Raw genomic sequence first — 21,826 nt, 5'->3', positions numbered from 1 at the left:
AGTTTGGGATTCTCTGAAGCTTGTTAATATGTACATCATGAAGACCATACAAAATGCTGTTACAAAAATCAATGCGAAACATTACAATTGTGCATGGACGAGTCTTTCTGTTGATTTCTTGTTTAAGAATGACCGTATTGTACCAATTTTATGAAGAGCAGATGAAGCAGCTCTACAGGTATCATTAACATAAGCATGCATTGTAAGATGGTTATCAAGTTTGACGCCAAGATTTCTGGCAGAATCTGCCACTGTAATGACAGCCATGTCATCAAGGATGAAAGACTCGAGTTGATGACTCTGTCTGAATTTACTGGTAAAGTGAAGAACCTCAGTTTTATCTGCATTAAGTTTGAGATCATTCTGAACAGACCAATATTTTATATCTAAAACACAAGCCTGTAGTTTTTGAACCGCATCATATTGTTTACCATCTTCAATGAATACATAAACTTGAGTATCATTTGCATACATCATACATTTCAAATTGTGATGAGAAATAATGTCCTGCAGTGGTGCTGAATACAAAGTGAATGCCAAAGGGCCTAAGACAGGGCCATGAGGGACACCATGGGTGGATGAATAAATATGAGATTTAGAGCTTCCAATAACTACAGAGTGACTTCTGTTTTTAAGGTAAGAAGTGAGTAGTTTCAGTGCATTTCCGCCTATCCCATATCTTTTCTCCAAGCGTGAAAATAAAATAGGCTGACTGATAGTGTCAAAAGCACCTGAATAGTCAAGAAGCAGCAAAATGGCATCATTACCACTATCAAGGGCCATCAAAATGTCATTAACGACTCTAACAATAGCAGTTTCACAACTATGATTTGGTCTATATGCAGATTGAGCACTAGCAAACAAGTTATTAATCATCAGATATTCCTGAAGCTGAGAGACCACAAGCCGTTCAAGCAGTTTTCCGAGAAACTTCAAGTGAGCGATAGGTCGATAACTGTTCAAGTCCTCTGGATCAAGCTTATTTGATTTTAACAGAGGAGTGATGTGCGCATATTTGAAATTATAGCGCCCTCTGCCGACTTTAGGGCACACATAATGTCACTTTTCAGGTATGATGGACAAAGCCATGGGGACTGGTCTGGTCTTATTTCTACTGTTCTAAGACCATCGTTGTATTATGGGTTTAATCTATAGACCTACAATAATGTACCACACATCCATGTATATAGCCAATGTATGAAGCGATTCCTGACGCTGAAACCATAATACGGTGCAAGAAATGAACAGAATTACATGTAGGGCCTACGTATAGTCAACTTGGCGCAATTAGGTAGCCAATTAATGTAAGAACCCATAGCATGCAACACTGCATAATACGTGTAGGCTACCAACACTTAAAATATTATCTTTAAATCTTGTGCATGTCTAAATTTTAATGGTGCAAGAAATGAACAGAATTACATGTAGGGCTTACGTTGGCGCAATTAAGTAACCAATTAATGTAAGAACCCATAGCATGCAGCACTGCATATGCATCATGACATGTAGGCCTACCTACAATAAAAATATGATCTCAAAATCGTGTGCATGTCTAAATTGTTGTTGTACCTAATGTCTTACCTTAACAAAGCAGGCAGGTAGGCCTACATCATTCACCATGATGTGAAGATACCAACATGAAGCCGACTGTTCCGGTTGGGTGACTACTTGGGAGATTTACCATTAAACAGACTCATTGTGTTTTTAAAGAGTGGAATGTTATTAAAAATGACCGGAAGGGGTGAAATAAAGGGATTCAAAAGCTCTGTTCACACTGTGTATCCGTGGAATACAGCCACGGGGAAGCCCGGGACTGATTTACCCCTCAGTTTATAAACCCTGATGCACTTTCACACTGTGTCCCTATTCTACGCTGGGTTCCGCTTGCACTTTTTAAGAATACCCCGGGGTTTTAACGCTTAGAGCAGGGGTTGGCTTTTCCCCGGGGTATGCCAATGTGCCGGGTCAGACCGGGGTCAGACCGGGGTTTGGCGACCACGGTGCGAAAAGGCCGACCGTTATTTCCGGGGTCAACCCCGGGGAACAGAGTAGTGTGAAAAGGGCTCAGTAGGTTCATAAATAGTAGTTTTAATATAAATTCTGGTGTAGGAGACACGAGATAGTATAGGTTACCTGAGGAGCGGTTAAATGGAATGCCTGCTTGGTAAAAATAGTAAAACAACTGTTACGTCGTTTTCATAAAGACCACCAAAGCAATCCCCTTTTTCTGTGAGGTGGCAGTGGGTACCAACTGCGTCTCTGGTTGCAGCATTCATAAACGGACACCACTGAAACTTAAATGATTATCAGAAACTCCAAAATTGCCGGTCACTTGATGTGTGTCCCCCATACGTGCTGAAAGAAGTTTTTTTTTTTTAAAGAGGGTTTTACTATTGAACCAAATTCCAACACAATTCGACGTTTGAGCTGCAACCGTGGACCCCCTATTGTCTTTCATTTGTTTACATTTTTTAGCAACAGCTCTCATTGGTTTTGTACACGTTTCCCGAAGAGTGGACCCTGTTTTCATCTTTTTATTATTGGTCCGCGGTTTTAATGTGTACCTAATCACACTCACCCACACCACACTGGATTTGCATGTTTCTTCTTTTATTGAAAAGCTTAATCAAAATAAATCGTATGTTATAGACCCCATTACCAATCCTCATAATAGTTTGTTAAATCTACAATTTTTCAATAATTATTTAATTAATAATGGACTGTTCGATAGTTGATTAATAGTTGCCGGTCTGTGCTTTATACTGGTTGAACTGCTCTCTCCAGTCGGCCATGTCGGTGTACTTCCAGGCGCTATACGAATCTCTCCATTCACGCTCACTAGCCTCCATATTAGCTGCATTTAGAATAAATCAAATGTTAAAAATTTTTGTGTTGTGTGTTGTGTAATGTACGTCAAATAACCCAGATACACTTATCAGTTTGCAGCAGTGTTTCTGGCAGTGGGTGGTCAATACGCTGTAGTCACCTTGTAAACATTATGATTTTGTTGTAAACAAAAGTGTTTCTAAGAAGAAACTATAAGTTATAGTAAACTTACGGGTACAACCATGTGTGAGTGTTGGCTCTGAAAAGAGCCGGTTTGTCTCGACGTTTCGAACAGTGTACTCTGCTCGTCTTCAGAAGAATGTGTTTCTCTTTGATTCTTGAATACATCCTTGGTGGATACGTGTGCTGTTTAAGACCCCATTATTATTATTGTATAATTCATGAACAATAATTTTGAGATCTTAAACTCTCGAAACTATTCTTCACTCCCGAAGAAAAGCACGTCTCTGCGTTTGAGTGTGGATATTTACCCAGCATGGTCTGAAGCTGTACTACGTAGGAGTTCCAGAAATGAGCCTCGTTACTCTTGAGGGCGCGACCTGTCGCCATGGTAACATTGAGCTCCTTGTATCCGAGTCCAGGAATGGTAAACTCGGGCCAGTAATCGTCCTCAGAGGCCGGTGAAGAGCCAGGAGTCTTTGTTCCTGGGTTTCTGTATAAAGCAGAAAGATCACAACCGTCAATGATCAAACTTAACGTTATTCTGTTAAAACGTAATTTTTTTTGGCTGAGCTAATAATAATATTGGTTGTTCTTATAAGCAGAGCTATGGCATTCGGCCAGGACCGATTGAATTTTTTTTCTAGAACTTTGTAATTAATTGTATACATCGCGCTTGCGCACTAACACTATACCGGTTAGCAAAACAAAGAGTTAGGACAAGTCCTAACTTTATATAGGACTAGTCCTAAGAGATTTAAAAAGTGTATAGGTAGTCTTAAGTTAGCACGAGTAACTCGTCCTAAGTCGAGATAAGACTAGTCCTAACTCTTTGTGAAATCCACCCAGGGTCTAATATCATGGAGTACAGCACCATCGGATTCCACACACTCGCGTACACCATCGTATTGTTTCCAACAGTATATTTGTTATCATGTGTTATTTTTTGTAAAGCTTTCAAACGATCTGAACCATCTGATAGCCTTCTTAGACTCAATAGCACAAATTTCAGGCCAGGAGCTATCTTCATTTCATTTACTCACTTAAGCTGCACTTACCCAGTATTGGCGAAGTTTGTCCAAAACTCCATAAATTTCACAGAGAGTGCTTTCTCCGCATCTTGCAACTCCGATCGCCTGATCGCAGCCTCCGGGATGAATGGAACCCCGAAGACATAGAGTACATCCTCGGCATGACCTGCCCCCATCCAGCCAGGCCCGACTCCCACGGCAACATCCCTGTAAGACACGCTAGTGACGTGGGTCATCTGGTACATGAAGACGGCATTACCCCCCTGGGCGTGGTAGCGAGCAACTAAGTCGGTTGAGCTCGCAAATAAAAAGTCAGTATAAAAGTTCTTCACTGCTTTAAAATAGTCTGCGCTGGCATTGTCGGCTTGAGACCAGTCGACATACTGCAGTCTGATAGCGTCTGCTATCTGTGTATTGGCTCCTGCAAGATATTAATTTGTTTGGATTCTCTTGAAAAAAGAATCTTTATAGACCAAGTAACCTCTGCCTACAAAAACAGTGGCATTGTACCATTCAAGGGCATGAAAGATACCTTTTTTTTCTCTCGAGAGTATTGTAGAAGGTTTCCCTTTTTTTCTGATCAAAACTAAATAAAAACAGAAAGTGCAATCTCCATGTGTCTCAATAGGTAAGCTGTATGAAATAATTGTGAAGTAACGGTTTGCATGGGGAAACATTGTCAAGTGCCATAAACATAGTAATGGGTAAGCGACCCTACCTAACTAGGTGCCCTTACTGAGGTTATGAACATTATATTAGGAGGTGACCCTATCTTAGAATTTGCCCTTCCTAAGGAGATGACACTATACTTTTAACATCTGACCCTTTTTCAGAAGGTGACCCTACTTCAGGATATGACCCTCCCTTAGGAGGTGACCCTGCTTTTGGAGGTGACCCTGCTTTAGGAGGTGACCCTGCTTGAAGAGGTGACCCTGCTTTAGGATGTGACCCTCCCTTAGGAGGTGACCCTGCTTTAGGAGGTGACCCTGCTTTAGGAGGTGACCCTGCTTTAGGAGGTGACCCTGCTTTAGGAGGTGACCCTGCTTTAGGAGGTGACCCTGCTTTAGGAGGTGACCCTGCTTTAGGAGGTGACCCTGCTTTAGGAGGTGACCCTGCTTTAGGAGGTGACCCTGCTTTAGGAGGTGACCTTGCTTTAGGAGGTGACCCTGCTTTAGGATGTGACCCTGCTTTAGGATGTGACCCTGCTTTAGGAGGTGACCCTGCTTTAGGAGGTGACCCTGCTTTAGGAGGTGACCCTGCTTTAGGATGTGACCCTGCTTTAGGAGGTGACCCTGCTTCAGGAGGTAACCCTGCTTTAGGAGGTGACCCTGCTTTAGGATGTGACCCTGCTTTAGGAGGTGACCCTGCTTTAGGAGGTGACCTTGCTTTAAGAGGTGACCTTGCTTTAGGAGGTGACCCTGCTTTAGGAGGTAACCCTGCTTTAAGAGGTGACCCTGCTTCAGGAGCTGACCATCCTGCTTTACAAAGATGACAGTGTGGGAAAGTCTTACCGTAGTAAATACCGACTTGCCGGTTGATGATCCCCTCGTAGTTTTCCTGAGACACGAAAGGAGGATCTGGTCTGAGGAAATACTCGGGGAAAAATAGAGGATTGAAGAGCATGACGAACGTCCCTTCGTCAGCATTTGTCCCTAGAAGGATGTCGACATGGTTGTACTGCCCAGTGGAGTACAGATTGGAAGGTGTATCCTCTATATATTCACCGTCGACAACCACACTAGGTTGAAACGATATCTGAAGAATCATCAACAAAAGGCTGTTAAGCGTGCACAGCATTGGTAAGATTGGATATTTAAATGATTCAAATTTGCACAGAAGTTTAGGAATCGAATTGAGACCAGTCTTATGTTTGTCAAATTGGCCCCATGACACATTGTAACCTAATGCTGGAACAAAAAAATAAAGGTTCAGTTGTTTGTGCAATTAGGGGACGTCTAATGTCAAGGGAATACCTCTTCTGACGTGGTGAAAAGAGCCGTTGGGTCTTGCTCTCGCAAACACTCAACTAAACCAGTCGTGTCCTCAGCCGTACATCCAAATTGAGCACCAAGTTGAAACGCTTGCTGTCGCATTATATCTTGATTTTCCTGGAAGATCGATTCGGCAAGAACATTTCCGCTCTGGAGAGGAAAAAGAAAACTCACTCGATGTATGATATTCCCGTGATGAGACCCAGTTCCCAGTTCAATATTCCCGTGATGAGACCCAGTTCCCAGTTCAATATTCCCGTGATGAGACCCAGTTCCCAGTTCAATTTTGTTGTATATTTACCCTGATTATATATTCACATTGAAAGAAAACTCACTTAAAGTATGATATTCAAGTGATGAGTCCTATTTTCTTGTTCATTTTTTAATCGGAGCGTTCTTAATTTTTTTGGGGTTTCATTGACGAGTTGTTTGAATTTTGTAAACAAACGGGTAATGTCTTTGAAATGATACTTTGAACAATGTTCGTACCTGCATTATAGCTTGATGGAACAGCCCCTCATTTTGCTTGGCCAGTAGATGAGCACTAACGCTTTGTGATCCAGCACTCGTACCGAAGATAGTGATGCGATCATTATCTCCTCCAAAAGCTGTTATTGAAATGAGAAGCTGTGAGGCATTGATATGAGATAGGGCGTGACAGAAATTCGGCCCAGGCTATAGGTCACTGGATAACTATATACTCGTTCGACAAATAATCTGATCAACGATAGCCTTTTAAAAGAAATGACATTAAAGTGACCTATATTAAAGGAACACTGTTGCCTTGGATCGGGCGAGTTGGTTGTTGAGTCAAAAAATTTGACTCCACAAAATGGCCGACCGTGTTAGTTCGCGACGTAAAAGGAAAACCGTGCAATTCCGAATGATACTTGTGTGGATAATTATTTTACTTTTAAAATATCTTTCTAACCATAATATGCATAACAAACGGTTTCAAACGCTTGTCAAAGACCAACGCGTTCGATCCAAGGCAACATGTTCCTTTAAACTCTGACCTTCTATGTTCTTTTTGATCCACTGGAGGGCAAGAGCTTGATCTTTAAGGCCGGCATTTCCTGGAGAAACCTCATCACCTGAAAACCGACAATGAACATTAAAAAACAAAATATCGTGTTAAGAAGAACTGTAGCTTCCATTACACCTAAGAAATAGAGAGAGTCTAGCAGTAACTTGATGCAGTATAGAGTACCTTTATCACGATGCAGCCATCTTGAATTTCTCCCATTTAATATCAATGTAACTAAACCGATGCTGGAAGAACAAAATAGTCTGGTTGCTATTTGCAAAATGATTATTAGCATACATTATTGCTATTTGATATGAGGAACATTACCAAGATGGAGGCATCATGACAAAGATCTATTAACAGCTCATCTCAGTGAACGCGCAGCCAAGTTCTTATTCCTCTCCATTGAGAACTTAGACACACAAGTATTATTTTACCACCGAGCCACAAAAAAAACTAATGAAACTTTATGGAGACCACCAACGGCCCTTTAAGCAAAATTGGAGATCTCACCTGTGGTTAGGAAGCCAAATACATTCACCCGATAGTTGATGGCGACCAAGATGACGTCACCTATAGCAACCAATGGTGTGCTTCTTAGATCTGGGAGTGATCCGCTACCGGATCTGAGACCGCCACCATGCATATAGACCATTACGGCAGCGCCCTCAGGCTGCAAATAGACGAAACAAAATGAGATATCACAGCTACAGTGACCTCTCGCAATTCACTTCAAAATCATTGTGAAAACCTCCGCCATGCAAAGACATTCGTTTTGAAAACAGACTTACAAGTTTTGGATTTGGCGCGTAAATGTTGACATGAAGACAGTCTTCACTCATCTGCAAGCCATATGGAAAAACTCCGTCCGGATTCTGTACGCATGCATCTCTGAAGTACGTGGCGTTGTAAACCTCGCTTCCCCAACTACTCTTCTCTACCGGTGCCCTGAATCGCAGCGGTCCAACGGGTGGCTCTGCAAACGGTATCCCCTTGAAGACATCGATGTTCTTGGTGATATTGATGAACCCATTTTCCTGGAAAGTCTCGGTGGTACCAAAGAGGGCACCCTGCTCTACAGTGACCTGAGGTTGTTCGGAGTCTACGAAGCCCACCAACAACCCAAGGAAAAAGGCCGCCGACACGGGTATAGCCTGACCAAATACAACCATACTTGTACAATTTAACACAAATTTTATAATGCTACCAAAAGAAATCGCACACCGTTCACAACACCTCCAGTTTATCGTTCTGTTTGTTATAAGAATGGAAGGTTCTTTTTAATACCACCATGACATAATAAGCTTGTTTGCGAACACGATTGTGACGGCTGAATCATGAACTGGTCGTTGATGTTTGTTTATTCAAATGCAAAAGTCTACTAGTACTATGTACAAACAAGCAACATAAAAGAAAGGACCACGTAAGGGGTCTGGAACTTCCTTTACTTCAGAGGAAATACATTATTGTGACTGCTGGCACAAACCTCCACTTTTCCAGTGGAGCAGCGGGGTGTAATGTGGGTGACCGGTATGCGAGATATACCTCACATGTTTCGGTTTTATGGATGTTATATAACAGTTACTACTGTAACGCTACGTCACTCATCACCATGCATTTTACGTTCCATCTGATGTGTTCTATTGAATGGGGGGGGGCGTAACACACCACATTATGTCCCAAATAAATGCCTTGTTTTGAAAGCTGTATCCTCCAATCAAAATTACAAGGATCCACTTGGATATTGTATATATTGAAATATGAATTGTTTTCATTCTTGCAATAGTGAGAATAATTTTATTCCTTGAAAGATGGAAAGTTCCATCCAGCTCGGCCCCGCCTCGTTGAAATGAACATTAAATCTTTCAACTAGTGAAAATGTTTGCACCATTACACTCATCAACATTCATTATTTGTATTCTAATTATCAAAGGAGTCAGGAAAATTATTCCCTAGGATGCTCACTTCCATTAATATAATTTTAGCAAGCAAGCTTCTGTAAGGAATTTACACAGATAAAAAGTCACACAACTTTTTTCGGGGTCACCAAAGTATGACCATACCATTAAAGTCACCTGGAAATATATATATATGTTTCAAACATTAGAGTATATGTTTCTGAACAATAACATATTTTTTTGAGTAATTGTTTTTAACGATTTAAATGTAAAAAAAAAAGTTGTTTGGGGGGTGACTCCGCCTACCCCTTTTGTGACGTAAATCGAGGCAGACTTTGCCTCGATCGAACATTGAACACACGTACGTGCAAGTACATTCAAGTCCTAGTCGTGAGTTTGTACGTTTCTACCAAGTTTTTTTTTCTTGCATTTTTCCAGCAATGTCGACCAGGTGTATTGCTGCTGGATGCAGCAAAACAACTAAAGCTGGGGTCAGTTTGCAAAGTGGTCCGGTCCGACGTCTTTTCCAGCGCTGTGCAGCAAACACTTCGAGCCGTCGTGCTTCGAGAATAGGGACTTTTCGTTTTCGACGACGGATGGTTCTGCGACGGTTGTTCAGCTAAACGTTGTCGTTTTCAGCACAAAGAAGATTCATCCAAAGTACTGTCGTAGAAATTGAGGGACGACCGTCCTCAAAGCCGACGCATGCGCAGATGACGCCAAATGTCATCTTACCCGTCGCAGAACCATCCGTCGTCGAAAACGAAAAGTCCTTAATATGGAATACACTACACATGTTGACACGTAGAGAAAAGTTATTTTCTAAAACATGACGCCATCTCAACAATTTGTCCAGCTGGTGGGGAAGATGTCACGAACAGCGCCCTCTCGGGTCGGTATTTTTCTTCTTCAAATTGGTAAATAACATAGAAACTAATATTTTGTAAACCTTAGTTAATTGTTTATTCATATTCCACTCATCAATACACATATTTTAGTGACAAAAGCTTTATTTTGACAAGATACCTCTTTAAGGTGACTTTAATAGATCACACAATTTTATTAAAGTAAAAAAAAAAGTAAAATCTCTTAATTCTGGCAGAAACTCTTGAACAGTTTTACCTTTACCATGAAGGTATTCTGCAGCCGATTTCACGAAACGCTAAGTTCCATCTTAGGATGGGTTCATTGCGTCATAACGTCCACACAAACGGAACTGAACTCGTCCTAAAGTCCTTTTGAAAAGTTTGGTGAAATCGACGGCTGCACTTGATTCCACAAAGAGCTAAGATTAATATTGCCAAACAAACTGTGGTGTCACAATTTAATGACCTATTATCCTCTATCGATGTCCATCTTTGCTTCACAACGCAGGATTAACATGTTTATATTATAATATATAGTCAATTGCCTCTGAAGAAGGTCCGGTGTGGATCGAAAGGTAAGGCCATCTACCCTACTCATTATTAACTAGATATAAATATGTAACATTACCAATGAGGTAATAAATTTGAGACTCGAGAGTTTGTTGATTCAGTAACTGATCGATTTATTCAATAATTGGTATAATTAATCCATAGTTATTCGATAGTTAATCAATAGTTGCCGGTGGCTGATTTGTACTGGTTGAACTGCTCTCTCCAGTCGGCCATGTCGGTGTACTTCCAGGCGCTATACGACTCTCTCCATTCACGCTCACTAGTCTTCATATCAGCTGCATTTAAACAGGAATAAATCAAACATTTACATATCATGCCATTAGCTTCATATTCTGCAAAATAACAACAAAAGTTGAGTTTTGCCAAAGTGCATCCTGGTGATGTCATATTAAGTGTTTATTTTTTAAAACCAGTACGGGCAAGCTTTACTCATAACCTTTATGAATAATATTTCAAGCAGACGAATTGTAGCACGACCCTTTTTATTATGGTGTTTGAGTATGTATATTTACCCAGCATGGTCTGAAGTTGTACTATGTAGGAGTTCCAGAAATGAGCCTCGTTACTCTTGAGGGCGCGACCTGTCGCCATGTTAACATTGAGCTCCTTGTATCCGAGTCCAGGGATGGTAAACTCAGGCCAGTAATCGTCCTTAGAGGCTGGCAAAGAGCCAGGAGTCTTTGTTCCTGGGTTCCTGTAAAGAACAACAACCCAAAACCGTCAAAACAGCATCAGCGATCAATTCTATTAGTATTAATTTCCGCATCAAAAATAATGATGAGGATTCCAGGCACATTAATGGTTAACCTGTAATGATGCTTTGGCTGCCCTTCTTAATCTTGTAAGTTTAATTGTTTTGCGTGCTTATATCTCCTTTTTTGGCACTCACCCAGTATTGACGAAGTTTGTCCAGAACTCCATGAATTTCACAGAGAGTGCTTTCTCCGCATCTTGAAACTCCGATCGCCTGACCGCAGCCTCCGGGATGAATGGAACCCCGAAGACATAGAGGACATCCTCGGCATGACATGCTCCCAACCAGCCGGGCCCAACCCCCACTCCAACATCCCAGTAAGATGCGCTAGGGACGTGGGTCATCTGGTACATGTAGACGGCGTTGCCCCCTTGCGCGTGGTAACGAGCAACTAAGTCGGTTGAGCTCGTAAAGAAAAAGTCAGTATAAAAGTTCTTCACTGCTTCAAAATAGTCTGCGCTGACATTGTCCGCTTGGGACCAGTCGACATACTGCAGTCTGATAGCGTCTGCTATCTGTGTATTGGCTCCTGCAAGATACATTTCAGAAAAATATTAGAGGTGACCCTACCCTAGGAAATGATCCCACCTCTGGATGTGATCCAACCTCGCGAAGTGATCCAACCTCAGGAGGTGACCCCATCTAAGGATATGACCCCACCTAAGGAGGTAACCTTGCCTTAGGAGGTGACCTTACCTTAGGAGGTGACCCTACCTTAAAAGGAGGTGACCCAATCTAAGGAGGTGACCCCACCTAACCCTACTTTATGACATGACAGTGTGGGAGAGTCTTACCGTAGTAAAGTTCGACTTGCCGGTTTATAATCTCCTCGTAGTTGTCTCTAGTCACAAAAGGAGGATCAGGTCTGAGGAAATATTCGGGGAAAAACAGAGAATCGTAGAGCATCATGAACGCCCCTTCGTCAGCATTTGTACCAAGAAGGATGTCGACATGGTTGTACTGCCCAGTGGAGTAGATAATGGGAGGTTTGTCCTCGATGTATTCACCGTCAACAACCAGGGCGGTTAGAAACGCTATCTGAAGAATCATCAACAAAAAGGCCTTATTGTACAAACATTAAGTTTAACGTATGCCCACAGGTTTAAACATAGCTTTGCTAGCTAGTTTGTATATAGACAATTTGGATGCAACACATCTTCTTTTGACAATTGGGGAACGTCTAATGTCAAGGGAATACCTCTTCTGACGTGGTGAAAAGAGCCGTCGGGTCTTGCTCTCGCAAACACTCAACTAAGCCAGCCGTGTCCTCAGCCGTACAGCCAAATTTAGCACCAAGTTGAAACGCTTGCTGTCGCATTATATCTTGATTCTCCTGGAAGGACCACTCTGCTAGAACATTTCCGCTCTGTGGAAGAAATATGAAAGCTTACTCAATGTATGATATTCCAGTTAAGTTGATACCAAGTTCCTAGTTCACTTTTGCATTATTTACCATTATGATGGATGTTCACATCAATATGCTGAATAGGCTTTGATGAGAACTCGGTAGATGTAGATTAAAACAGTTATGGGTTTTTTTCACCGGAAGCAATATGAATAGACAAGTACTTTCTCTGAACGAATTTTACAATCTTTTTTGAATGATACTGTGAACAGTGTTTGTACCTGCATTATAGCCTGATGAAACAATCCCTCATTCTGCTTGGCCAGTAGATGAGCGCTGACGCTATTTGATCCAGCACTCTCACCAAAGATGGTGATGCGTTCACTGTCACCACCGAAAGCTGTCAAGGAAATTGGGAAGACATTACAAGGTGAGATTTTGAGATGATAGCGGGCGTTCTATCCACCACTCTCTTGCTCAATGTTCTCAGGGTGCACTCATCTAAATATGCCAAAATTCATGTGCCTACTGATTATCCAAATCTTTTGATCCGTTTTGTAGGTCATGCAAATGATAGATTGTGTAATTATGACAAGTTATCACAACCTGGCAGTTATGTGCTTCACCCTTCGAAGAGGCTAGATAAATTTAGGCTTTAAAGTTGTTCCTATTTGGCTTGGGAAGTGGTGAAGTTCTTCATGAAAAGTCGCAAAATATCTGTTGGGAAAATTAATGTATAGGCCTATGTTTTTATGTCTTATTGTTATTTTTATTGGGGGGGGGCTGGGGTGCTTTTCTGTGATAATTATCAAATATTTTTAACGGCTGACCTGACAAAAACAATTGAACAAATTTGAATTTTAGTTGTCTGAAAATATGTTTTTCTGGTTTCAAGAGGCTGGGAGACTTATAAATTTATTTGCAAAATGAGTGAAGCCTCTAAACCAACGAAAGCATATTGAAAGAAACGACTTTAAAGTGACCTATTGAACTCTGACCTTCTATGTTCTTTTTGATCCACTGGAGGGCAAGAGCTTGATCTTTAAGGCCAGCATTTCCTGGAGAAACTTCATCACCTGAAAACCGACGATGAACATTAAAAAACGAAAATTATCAAATATTAATTGTAGCATCGTTTCACTGAAAGTAGAGAAAGAAAGTCTTGTTGTGCGAGTGGTAGTCAACTTAATCAGTGAGCGTATAAAATGTTTGAACCACACTAACAATAGCCCTACTTATTTCCTGATTTTACGCTATGAAAAATCTAAAAACATCTCTTCTTTTTATTCATTTAAGAACAGAAATAGTGACCATGTGAATTTAACATGTGAATCTAAAGACAATTAGGCGTACGTGCTCTATGATTTTCTCCACTTCTCCCCTTAGACTGGAAAATCCCATTTGAGCAAACTTGAGGATCTCACCTGTAGTTAGGAAGCCAATCACATTCAGCCGATAGTTTAAAGTGACCAAGATGACGTCACCTATAGCAACCAATGGTTGGCTTCTGAGATCTGGGAGTGATCCGCTACCAACTTTAAGACCGCCACCATGCATGTAAACCATAACAGCAGCGCCCTCTGGCTGTAAATAGAGAAAACAAAACCAATAGCTGAAAGGGACTTGAAAGGGATAGTGATATCGAGAAAAAAAATATATATTGATGGTGAGCTGAAAATCCATGGGGTGGGGGGGGGGGGGGGGGGTGGAGGGGGGGGGGCTGACGTCATACAACTCAAGGGCTTGAGATGTACACTCTAAAAACTCCTAGGTCAGATTTGACCAGGATTCAGTTACCGTGGGGCTTGACACATTTTTAGGCAAATATGACCAGGGAATAAAATGAAAATGGGTCAAACCGACGCAGAATCTGGGTGAGAATCCAATTTTTTAATACCATTTTGTGGGCCAAGCTTTAACCGGATGTGGGTCAGGTCACTTGGACCCAGGTCAAGCTGACCCGAAAGTGTCAGAGCCGGAAATGTTTACCAAACATACATTTTAAGACAGTGTAGGCCTACACGTGGTTGATAATACGACACGTATTATTTTATGAAGCCACAACCTCACAAAGGTGTGAACAAGGATGGGGTATTCTTTAGTGTGAGGGCGGGACAGTATGTCAATGTTGCTGGGTAGTGCTATATGGGGTTGTATGCAAAGATGTAATGGTTTGGTGAGTGGGACTTCATATGTATGAGGGTTTGTGTTAGGGTTTTGAATAAGGGTTGGAGAAAGAACGTTTCTATTTATACCTCCATGGTAAGACCATGCACCTTGCATGCAAAGCCTCATCAGGTTTTATTTGGCTTAATGCCTGGCAAGTCTGGCACAACGCACTATCTGGATTGTGATTGAGAGCTTCTGGTTCTATACTTCCAATCTCGCACAACGGACACCCAAAAACCGAATAGTCGCGAGACTTCCTCTCGCAATGTATAACTCATTTTTATTGCAAAGTCATTGTTAAAACTTAAGTTATATTCCTGATGACTTGACAGACGATATGTGTTGAAACAGACTTACAAGTTTTGGATTTGGCGCGTAAATATTGACATGAAGACAGTCTTCACTCATCTGCAAGCCATATGGGGTGACGTATGCCGAATCCTGAACGCATGCAGCTCTGAAGTACGTGGCGTTGTAAACCTCGCTTCCCCAACTACTCTTCTCTACCGGTGCCCTGAATCGCAGCGCTCCAACGGGTGGCTCTGCAAACGGTATCCCCTTGAAGACATCGATGTTCTTGGTGATATTGATGAACTCATCTTCCTGGAAAGTCTCGGTGGTACCAAAGAGGGCACCTTGCTCTACAGTGACCTGCGGTTGGGAAGCTTCAAAGCCCACCAACAACCCAAGGAAAAAGGCCACCGACACGGGAAAAGCCTGACCAACCATACTTGTTCATACAACACAATTTTTGTAATGCTACAAAAAGAAGCCGCACATACAAACTGTACAACGTGACATAAGCTTGTTTGCGAAACGGATTATATTGTATCAAATTCAGTGAATAGACCATGCCATATAAGTTGCTTATTAACGTGCCTGGAACTCTATTGTCATCACAATAGTACGCGTCTAATGAGGGATTTTCATACAAGGTTGTCCCTACGATGTATGAGTATTGTATCAATCTAAGCACGCCGAGCACCATAGCACATAGACTGGCCCCCTACTTGCCCCTGTTTCACATATTATTATATATACCTGCTCTTTGGAACCAGTGATTTCATTGGATACAATCATTGGATGAACGTGCAGTGACGTTTTAATAAAGCTTTACATAATTATATGTGTTTTAATTGGTCCTAGATGATGTGGGTGCAGCTGACAAACATCACCTCAGACCAATCAAAACACATGAAAAGCTTACTTTCGGTCGTCTGCAAGGATTTGACTGCGAATCGATGTGAAATGAATGTAGGTGAAAGGTGATTCGGAGATTAATCTAGGCTAGTAGAGGCCACTCTCTGGCGTTATTCACGAGCCTCAGAGTGTGACGTCACATGTTTTTGCTACCAAGGACAGAGGGGGTACCAAGCACAGAGCTGCACCGAGCGTAGAGCTGAATGAGCGGCACCAAACTTGATTGTGACCGCTGAATCATGCCCTGATCGTTGGTGTTTGTTTATTCAACGCATTCATTTGATTTTTTTTTTAATGTTTTGATGTTTGCTCAGCGACTAGAATGTGTACATAGAAGAAATAAATTATAAAGTTCTGGAGGAATAGTTTTCTACGTGGGAATTTTCCCAGTATGAAGTGGGAAGTATTGCGTAGCAGCGACTGATTCACCATGCCAGTGAGAAACATCTGAACGTTGGCACTTAAGTGGGCAAAACATAAAAGAAGAAGGTGGTACATCAGCTATCCCGGTCTGAACCCTCGTTCTTTATGTATATACTTCTGTCTAATAGTTTGGTAAATATACAATACAATAAACTATATAAAACTACAACTATAAAATAAAAGTTTTAAAAAAATGAAAAATAAATAAAAAACGCACCCCAACATGTAAATAAATGTAATAAACAGTTTAACATGCATGCTTTGAGTATCACATGACATGACAAGTGAGCATACGAATAAAGTTTTTGTAAAATGTCTCCTTGGAAATATGACAGGCAAAATAGTACAAGATAACAACAGCCAAAAGCCGTTGCAAAATAGTACAAGATAACAACAGCCAAAAGCCGTTGCAAAATAGTACAAGATAACAACAGCCAAAAGCCGTTGCAAAATAGTACAAGATAACAACATCCAAAAGCCGTTGCAAAATAGTACAAGATAACAACAGCCAAAAGCCGTTGCTTCACATTAACGTTACACGTCTTGACCTACTTCCAGTTTCTGTATCGGTCTCTTGTTTCATCTTTTTACATATAATAGCCTATATCATTATGTACAAATCAATAAACTGGAACATTACCGTCGAGCATTATAGGTAAAATTGATATAGTTGTGGTGAATTTTTCTAGAATCAAGACGGACTAGTTGTTGTTTCACACCTCCCTACTGTCTGTACACTAAGGACTCCCTGGTCAGAATTGGTCTCATGGGACTGACCCACTCAAGGGTCCGGCTGACCCAGGAACTTGTGAAAAAAGGGAGATTGTGACTGGAAGTCTGCGTCAGTTGTTGGTCATTATTGACACATCCTCTAGGTAATTTTGACCGAAAAATAGTCAGGCCCCACGTGATCGGGTGAATTTTGAGTTTGAATCACTTCAATTTTAAATTGAAATGCTATACCTAAACTTGTTAATAATCCGTTTGTTTATAATTTAAATGAAATTGTGATATGTGTCACTACTGAATTATAAAACTCAATCAAAACGTTTGCCCCAACCTCAAAATTTAAAAAACTAGAAACACTTCTACCGTTGCTGACATGTGTAAAAATGACAATACTTTGATGTCAACTGAGCTCCAATTGATGACGTAACAGGGCTTTTTGCGAAAGAAGAATAGTAAACATGATTTTACTAATAAACAATTAAAATATGTTTAGTTTAATGAGGAATCAATTGAGGACATCAAATTATTAAGGGGGCTTCTACTATGCGGCTTCTACTGTGCGGCTTTATCTGCAATCAATTGCCGGTTAGTGCTTTGTACTGGTTGAACTGCTCTCTCCAGTCGGCAATGTCTGTGTATTTCCAGGTGTAAAATTACTCTTTCCACTCCCGTTCTGTGGCTTCAATATTTGCTGAAATAAAAACCGTTTAAATTAATTTAAATTACCAAACTAAGTGAATAAATGTAGCCTAAGGCCAGTGATAGTTGTGAGGAATAATGGTTAAGGGCGCACTGCTATAGAATCAGCCACCAGAGCTATGTATGGTGAGATTTGCTACAACTTGCGATTAGAAGCCATATTCGATTAACAAAGTAACACATACTCAGGATGCCAGACTAGACTGCAAACTGGGTTGTGTTGCCTTTGGACCAAATTAATGGCACCCGTCAACCACATGACCGAAGAAAACTGGTTCCTCTATGTCGCAACTCTCTCAATGTATAGCTCTGTTTGCCACCATAACTGTTTTCAACCCTACCAATAATCCTAGAATTGTACAATCATTGGACAGAGGTGCCATTATTTTTGGTGTGTACTTTATTTTGTTAAAACATTTTACCAAGCATGGTCTGCAACTGCATCAGATAAGTGTTCCAGAAATGACACTGGTTACTCTTGAGGGCGCGTCCTGTTGCCATGTTAACGTTGAGCTCCTTGTATCTCAACTCTGGGATGGTAAATTCTGGCCACATATCGTTTGCTGTTACAGGGTTTCTGTGGTAAAGAAAGTATGATTGTAAGCCTTGAGGATGTAATCTTGTTGGTGCATCATTGGGAGAATACTTTTGTTCACACGGGGAAAGAAGACACAGTGACAAATACTCCTGCAGTATGGCTGGATTAAATACAATTGAATATGAAGTAAGTAAGACACACGCTCAGAAGCTTTTCTTACCCAGTCTTAGCAAAGTTGGTCCAGTATTCCATAAATTTGACAGAAAGTGCTTTCTCGGGATCAGGCACAAAGGGAGACAAATAGAAAAGCTCGGGGTCGAACGCTATGCCGAATACGAACGGTATATCCTCGGCGTGTGTCGCTCCTAACCATCCCGGTTGCGTACCATTTGTATTATAAACAGACACAGTAGGGACTTGCGTCATCTGATACAGAAAGACAGTACCGCCCTCTTGGGCGTGAATGCGAGCAACCCGGTCAGTTGGGCACACGAATAAAGAGTCTCCGTTGAGCTCAACAAGCGCATGGAAGTAATCGGCAGTCTCGTTGTCGGCCTGTGACCAGTCGATGTATTGCATTCTGAACGTATCGGCAAGAATGGGATCGTGTTCCGGACCTGTGTGAACAAATTAATCAGATCAAATTTGCAAAGTTGAGTCTGAGAACAATAAGTGACAACAAAATATTGCAAGGGAGTTTGTGGGATTTTCGCAAAATAGTAGGCCACCAAGCGTCACCAAGCAGACAACTCTTCAAAATCGACTCCCTTAATAAGTCTCTTGAATGTATACCTTTTATTCTTTTAAACACTGTAAGTTAAGTTTATTAGCAAGTTGGGTTCGCCTTTTGACAAAGTAAAGGTTATTTTGTGAGGGTTTTGATACTTGTTTTACCAAGCTATGTTATAATTATGAATAGGCAAATAGACATTGCCTGGATATTGGCGTGTCTTGACGGGACATGACGGGACATGACGGGACATGACGCTTGTGTTCTTGATAGGGCAAATAAACATTGCCTGGATATTGGCGTGTCTTGACGGGACATGACGCTTGTGTTCTTGATTGGGCAAATAAACATTGCCTGGATATTGGCGTGTCTTGACAGGACATGACGGGACATGACGGGACATGACGCTTGTGTTCTTGATTAGGCAATGTGCTTTACTATAATTGCTTCTCTTCACCAATATAACGGATACATGCGATGGTAAATGTATTGAAAATGCCTTCGCAGCACCACCCGGCAGCTCTCAGCTGTCAGAAAATTGTCACAAGGATCAGGGCAAAAATAGTGTAAAGCACATTGATAAGTTTTTGTTTGGTGCCATAAGAACTACTCATTGTTAGTAAATATTCAGACTTACCAAACGCGTAATTGAGGTGTAGACTCAGACCAAGTTCAAAAACATCTCTGCTTATAAAAGGCGCCACTTCCGACGTGAAATACTGCTCATAGTAAGGGCCGACCAAAACAGACGATGTCCCCTCATCTGCGTTCGTCCCCAAGAGAATATTGACGTGGTTGAACTGCCCGGTGGAGTAGAGATTGGCCGGGGTGTCTGAGAGGAATTCTCCATCAACAACGGCGCAGGTTCGGAACTGTATCTGGTAGAGAGGAATTAAGGAAAAAGAAACAATCACTAGCTGGAATTGCTTTTGAATTTCAACACTTTCAGGTGAGTGTGCTTGTGAATTTATGAAGCTTTCTCTTTTTTGGTCTTTGTAATTCTCCTGCACTTGTATGAGGAGCTTCTAATGTTTTGTTATGATATCAGGTTTTGTAGTCAGGAAAAGAGTATTCTGTTTGGTAATCATTTGGTGTGAGGGTCGTGCTATCAGGTGCACGTACTTGAGCTCTGGTGTTTCTGTACAGGGTGTGGGTTTGAGGCCATCTGACACTAACTTGTGTCCTTCATCAAGATACTTAACTATTATTGTTTCGTTCTTTGGATGGGACATTAATTGAGCCGTATGTCATGCATACTAGGATTTGTAGTGAACGAACAAGAACTACGAACACCGATCGTAGAAGAGTACGGTTATACAGTGTTTCTAAGCAAGCATTATGATACAGCTCGCGTCAGATTTGCGAGCTATAGTGATCACTCAGGACGCATCATTGTTTTTCATTACCAGATAATAATGATACAAGACAGTCTAACCTCAGTCGACGCCGCCACAAGAGCCAAAGCGTCTTGTTCCCTCAAGCAGTCCACAAGAGCGGCGCTCTCCGAAGCACTACAGCCGAGTTTCGCCCCAACCTGGAAGGCCTGGCTCTTCATTTCGCCCTCCTTGTCATAAAAGGCCCAGTACGCAAAAGCAGTTCCACTCTGAAACCCAAAAGGGGAAAGAGTTCAATATTCCCGTCCTAAAACAAGACCAAGTTTATTTCAGAGACAGGGGTCAGAGACAGGGGTTTTGGGGTAAAAAGGTGTCACCCAAAACAGGGTCAAATACACCAAAGTTTATACTGTCTTTTATTCAATAGGATGATATTAGTAGGCACTGATTTCAATAAACCAATTGATTTATTCGAAAGACGTTTATACAATAAATCAGATACGACATTCATGATATACTGACAGGAAGGCCGGTCTGGCCTGTAAGCGTGTGCACAATTCCGTGAAGTCGTCACACTCAAACGGCGGCCATTTTGAAACTCGAAAAAAAAAACTTCAATTGGTTGTTATAGCTACGGCTACAACCAGATTTCTCGTCATCGTTCATCAAAAGAAGAGAGCACGTCTTTTAGCAAGATCCTTGAGAAATTCAACGGATCGTTTGAGCAGATTTTTTAAAAAATACGAAAAAAGAGAGGATTTTTCAAAAGGAATATTAGAGGAGGCAAGACGAACCTGCATAATCGCCTGGCTGAACAAGCCTTCTGACATCTTGGAGAGGATGTGGAAACTGACGCTGGCACTTCCAGCACTCTCACCGAAGATGGTGATGCTGTTACTGTCACCACCAAAAGCTGTAGAATAAGAAATAAAACATCAAATAACAACTTCATGCATTCAGACAAAATGTCGTGTTTCTAGGGTTAACATTTTGTTAAAAGGTACACTTGGATAAATAATTTCAGAATAAACAAAAAGAAATTTAAAATTTGCCTAATGTGCTGGATCGTAAAACCACCGACGATATAGTGTTTATAATGTCACACATCTGGACCAGGGTAAAGCAAATAAACCACCAAATCTTAGATAGCTGAAGTGACTTGGTACATCGGAAATTATCAAGATTAGTTTTGAAGAAATAAACATCAAAGATGTGATCATACCTGCAATGTTGTTCTTGATCCATTTCATGGCCATTTGCTGATCTTTAAGACCTGCATTGCCTGAAGAAGCTTCATCGTCTACGTGGAGAAATATAAATAGTTAAAATCCATATTTAACCGACCCGGGAGTGTTTATATCGTAGCCAATTGACTAAAGAAAAGACTTCACTGTTGCAAAATAACGCCATTCAAATAAACTTTGTTTCGAGTTATTTCACACATTATTTAGGCAAAACTTCTCGGAGTTTCGGTGTTCCTAATGGTATTTGACCTTTTAGTTTCACGGATTTG

At 41.2% G+C, this 21,826-nt stretch overlaps 2 protein-coding genes across 2 annotated transcripts in view; both read right to left on the bottom strand.

Moving 5' to 3' along the window:
- Positions 1 to 2,614: 2,614 nt before the first annotated feature.
- The window catches only part of LOC117288495, a 36,036-nt gene continuing 16,824 nt past the window's right edge, over positions 2,615 to 21,826 (bottom strand). The window contains 25 exon segments of the mRNA XM_033769375.1: positions 2,615 to 2,854; positions 3,318 to 3,499; positions 4,065 to 4,458; positions 5,549 to 5,792; positions 6,011 to 6,178; positions 6,518 to 6,636; positions 7,045 to 7,122; positions 7,569 to 7,728; positions 7,847 to 8,228; positions 10,577 to 10,667; positions 10,905 to 11,086; positions 11,282 to 11,675; positions 11,941 to 12,184; positions 12,345 to 12,512; positions 12,773 to 12,891; positions 13,490 to 13,567; positions 13,916 to 14,075; positions 15,018 to 15,325; positions 17,596 to 17,703; positions 18,134 to 18,288; positions 18,470 to 18,866; positions 19,617 to 19,857; positions 20,415 to 20,582; positions 21,108 to 21,226; positions 21,536 to 21,613. Coding sequence (XP_033625266.1) covers positions 2,736 to 2,854; positions 3,318 to 3,499; positions 4,065 to 4,458; positions 5,549 to 5,792; positions 6,011 to 6,178; positions 6,518 to 6,636; positions 7,045 to 7,122; positions 7,569 to 7,728; positions 7,847 to 8,228; positions 10,577 to 10,667; positions 10,905 to 11,086; positions 11,282 to 11,675; positions 11,941 to 12,184; positions 12,345 to 12,512; positions 12,773 to 12,891; positions 13,490 to 13,567; positions 13,916 to 14,075; positions 15,018 to 15,325; positions 17,596 to 17,703; positions 18,134 to 18,288; positions 18,470 to 18,866; positions 19,617 to 19,857; positions 20,415 to 20,582; positions 21,108 to 21,226; positions 21,536 to 21,613 — 4,856 coding nt within the window. The 3' untranslated portion in view covers positions 2,615 to 2,735.
- On the bottom strand, positions 9,979 to 17,666 carry LOC117288407 (cholinesterase 1-like). The gene is made up of 9 exons (XM_033769255.1): positions 15,018 to 17,666; positions 13,916 to 14,075; positions 13,490 to 13,567; positions 12,773 to 12,891; positions 12,345 to 12,512; positions 11,941 to 12,184; positions 11,282 to 11,675; positions 10,905 to 11,086; positions 9,979 to 10,667 (listed from the first exon to the last, which is right to left on the bottom strand). The coding sequence occupies exons 1-9, from the start codon at positions 15,387 to 15,389 to the stop codon at positions 10,549 to 10,551; spliced, it is 1,836 nt and encodes a 611-aa protein (XP_033625146.1). The 5' UTR covers positions 15,390 to 17,666; the 3' UTR covers positions 9,979 to 10,548.

This window comes from Asterias rubens, chromosome 3 (genome assembly GCF_902459465.1).
Source record: "Asterias rubens chromosome 3, eAstRub1.3, whole genome shotgun sequence".
Lineage (NCBI taxonomy): Eukaryota > Metazoa > Echinodermata > Asteroidea > Forcipulatida > Asteriidae > Asterias > Asterias rubens.
Note: the sequence above shows the minus strand (reverse complement) of the source record. Positions and strands in the feature narration are given on the sequence as shown.

Bases quoted from the DNA above. Each gene is read 5' to 3' on its own strand.
- LOC117288407 (XM_033769255.1), bottom strand. From the start codon at position 15,389: ATGGTTGGTCAGGCTTTTCCCGTGTCGGTGGCCTTTTTCCTTGGGTTG. The intron at 13,568-13,915 runs GTGAGATCCTCA...GTCGGTTTTCAG, and splicing joins GATTGGCTTCCTAACTACAG to GTGATGAAGTTTCTCCAGGA. The intron at 12,513-12,772 runs GTACAAACACTG...TTTCTTCCACAG, and splicing joins TTCATCAGGCTATAATGCAG to AGCGGAAATGTTCTAGCAGA.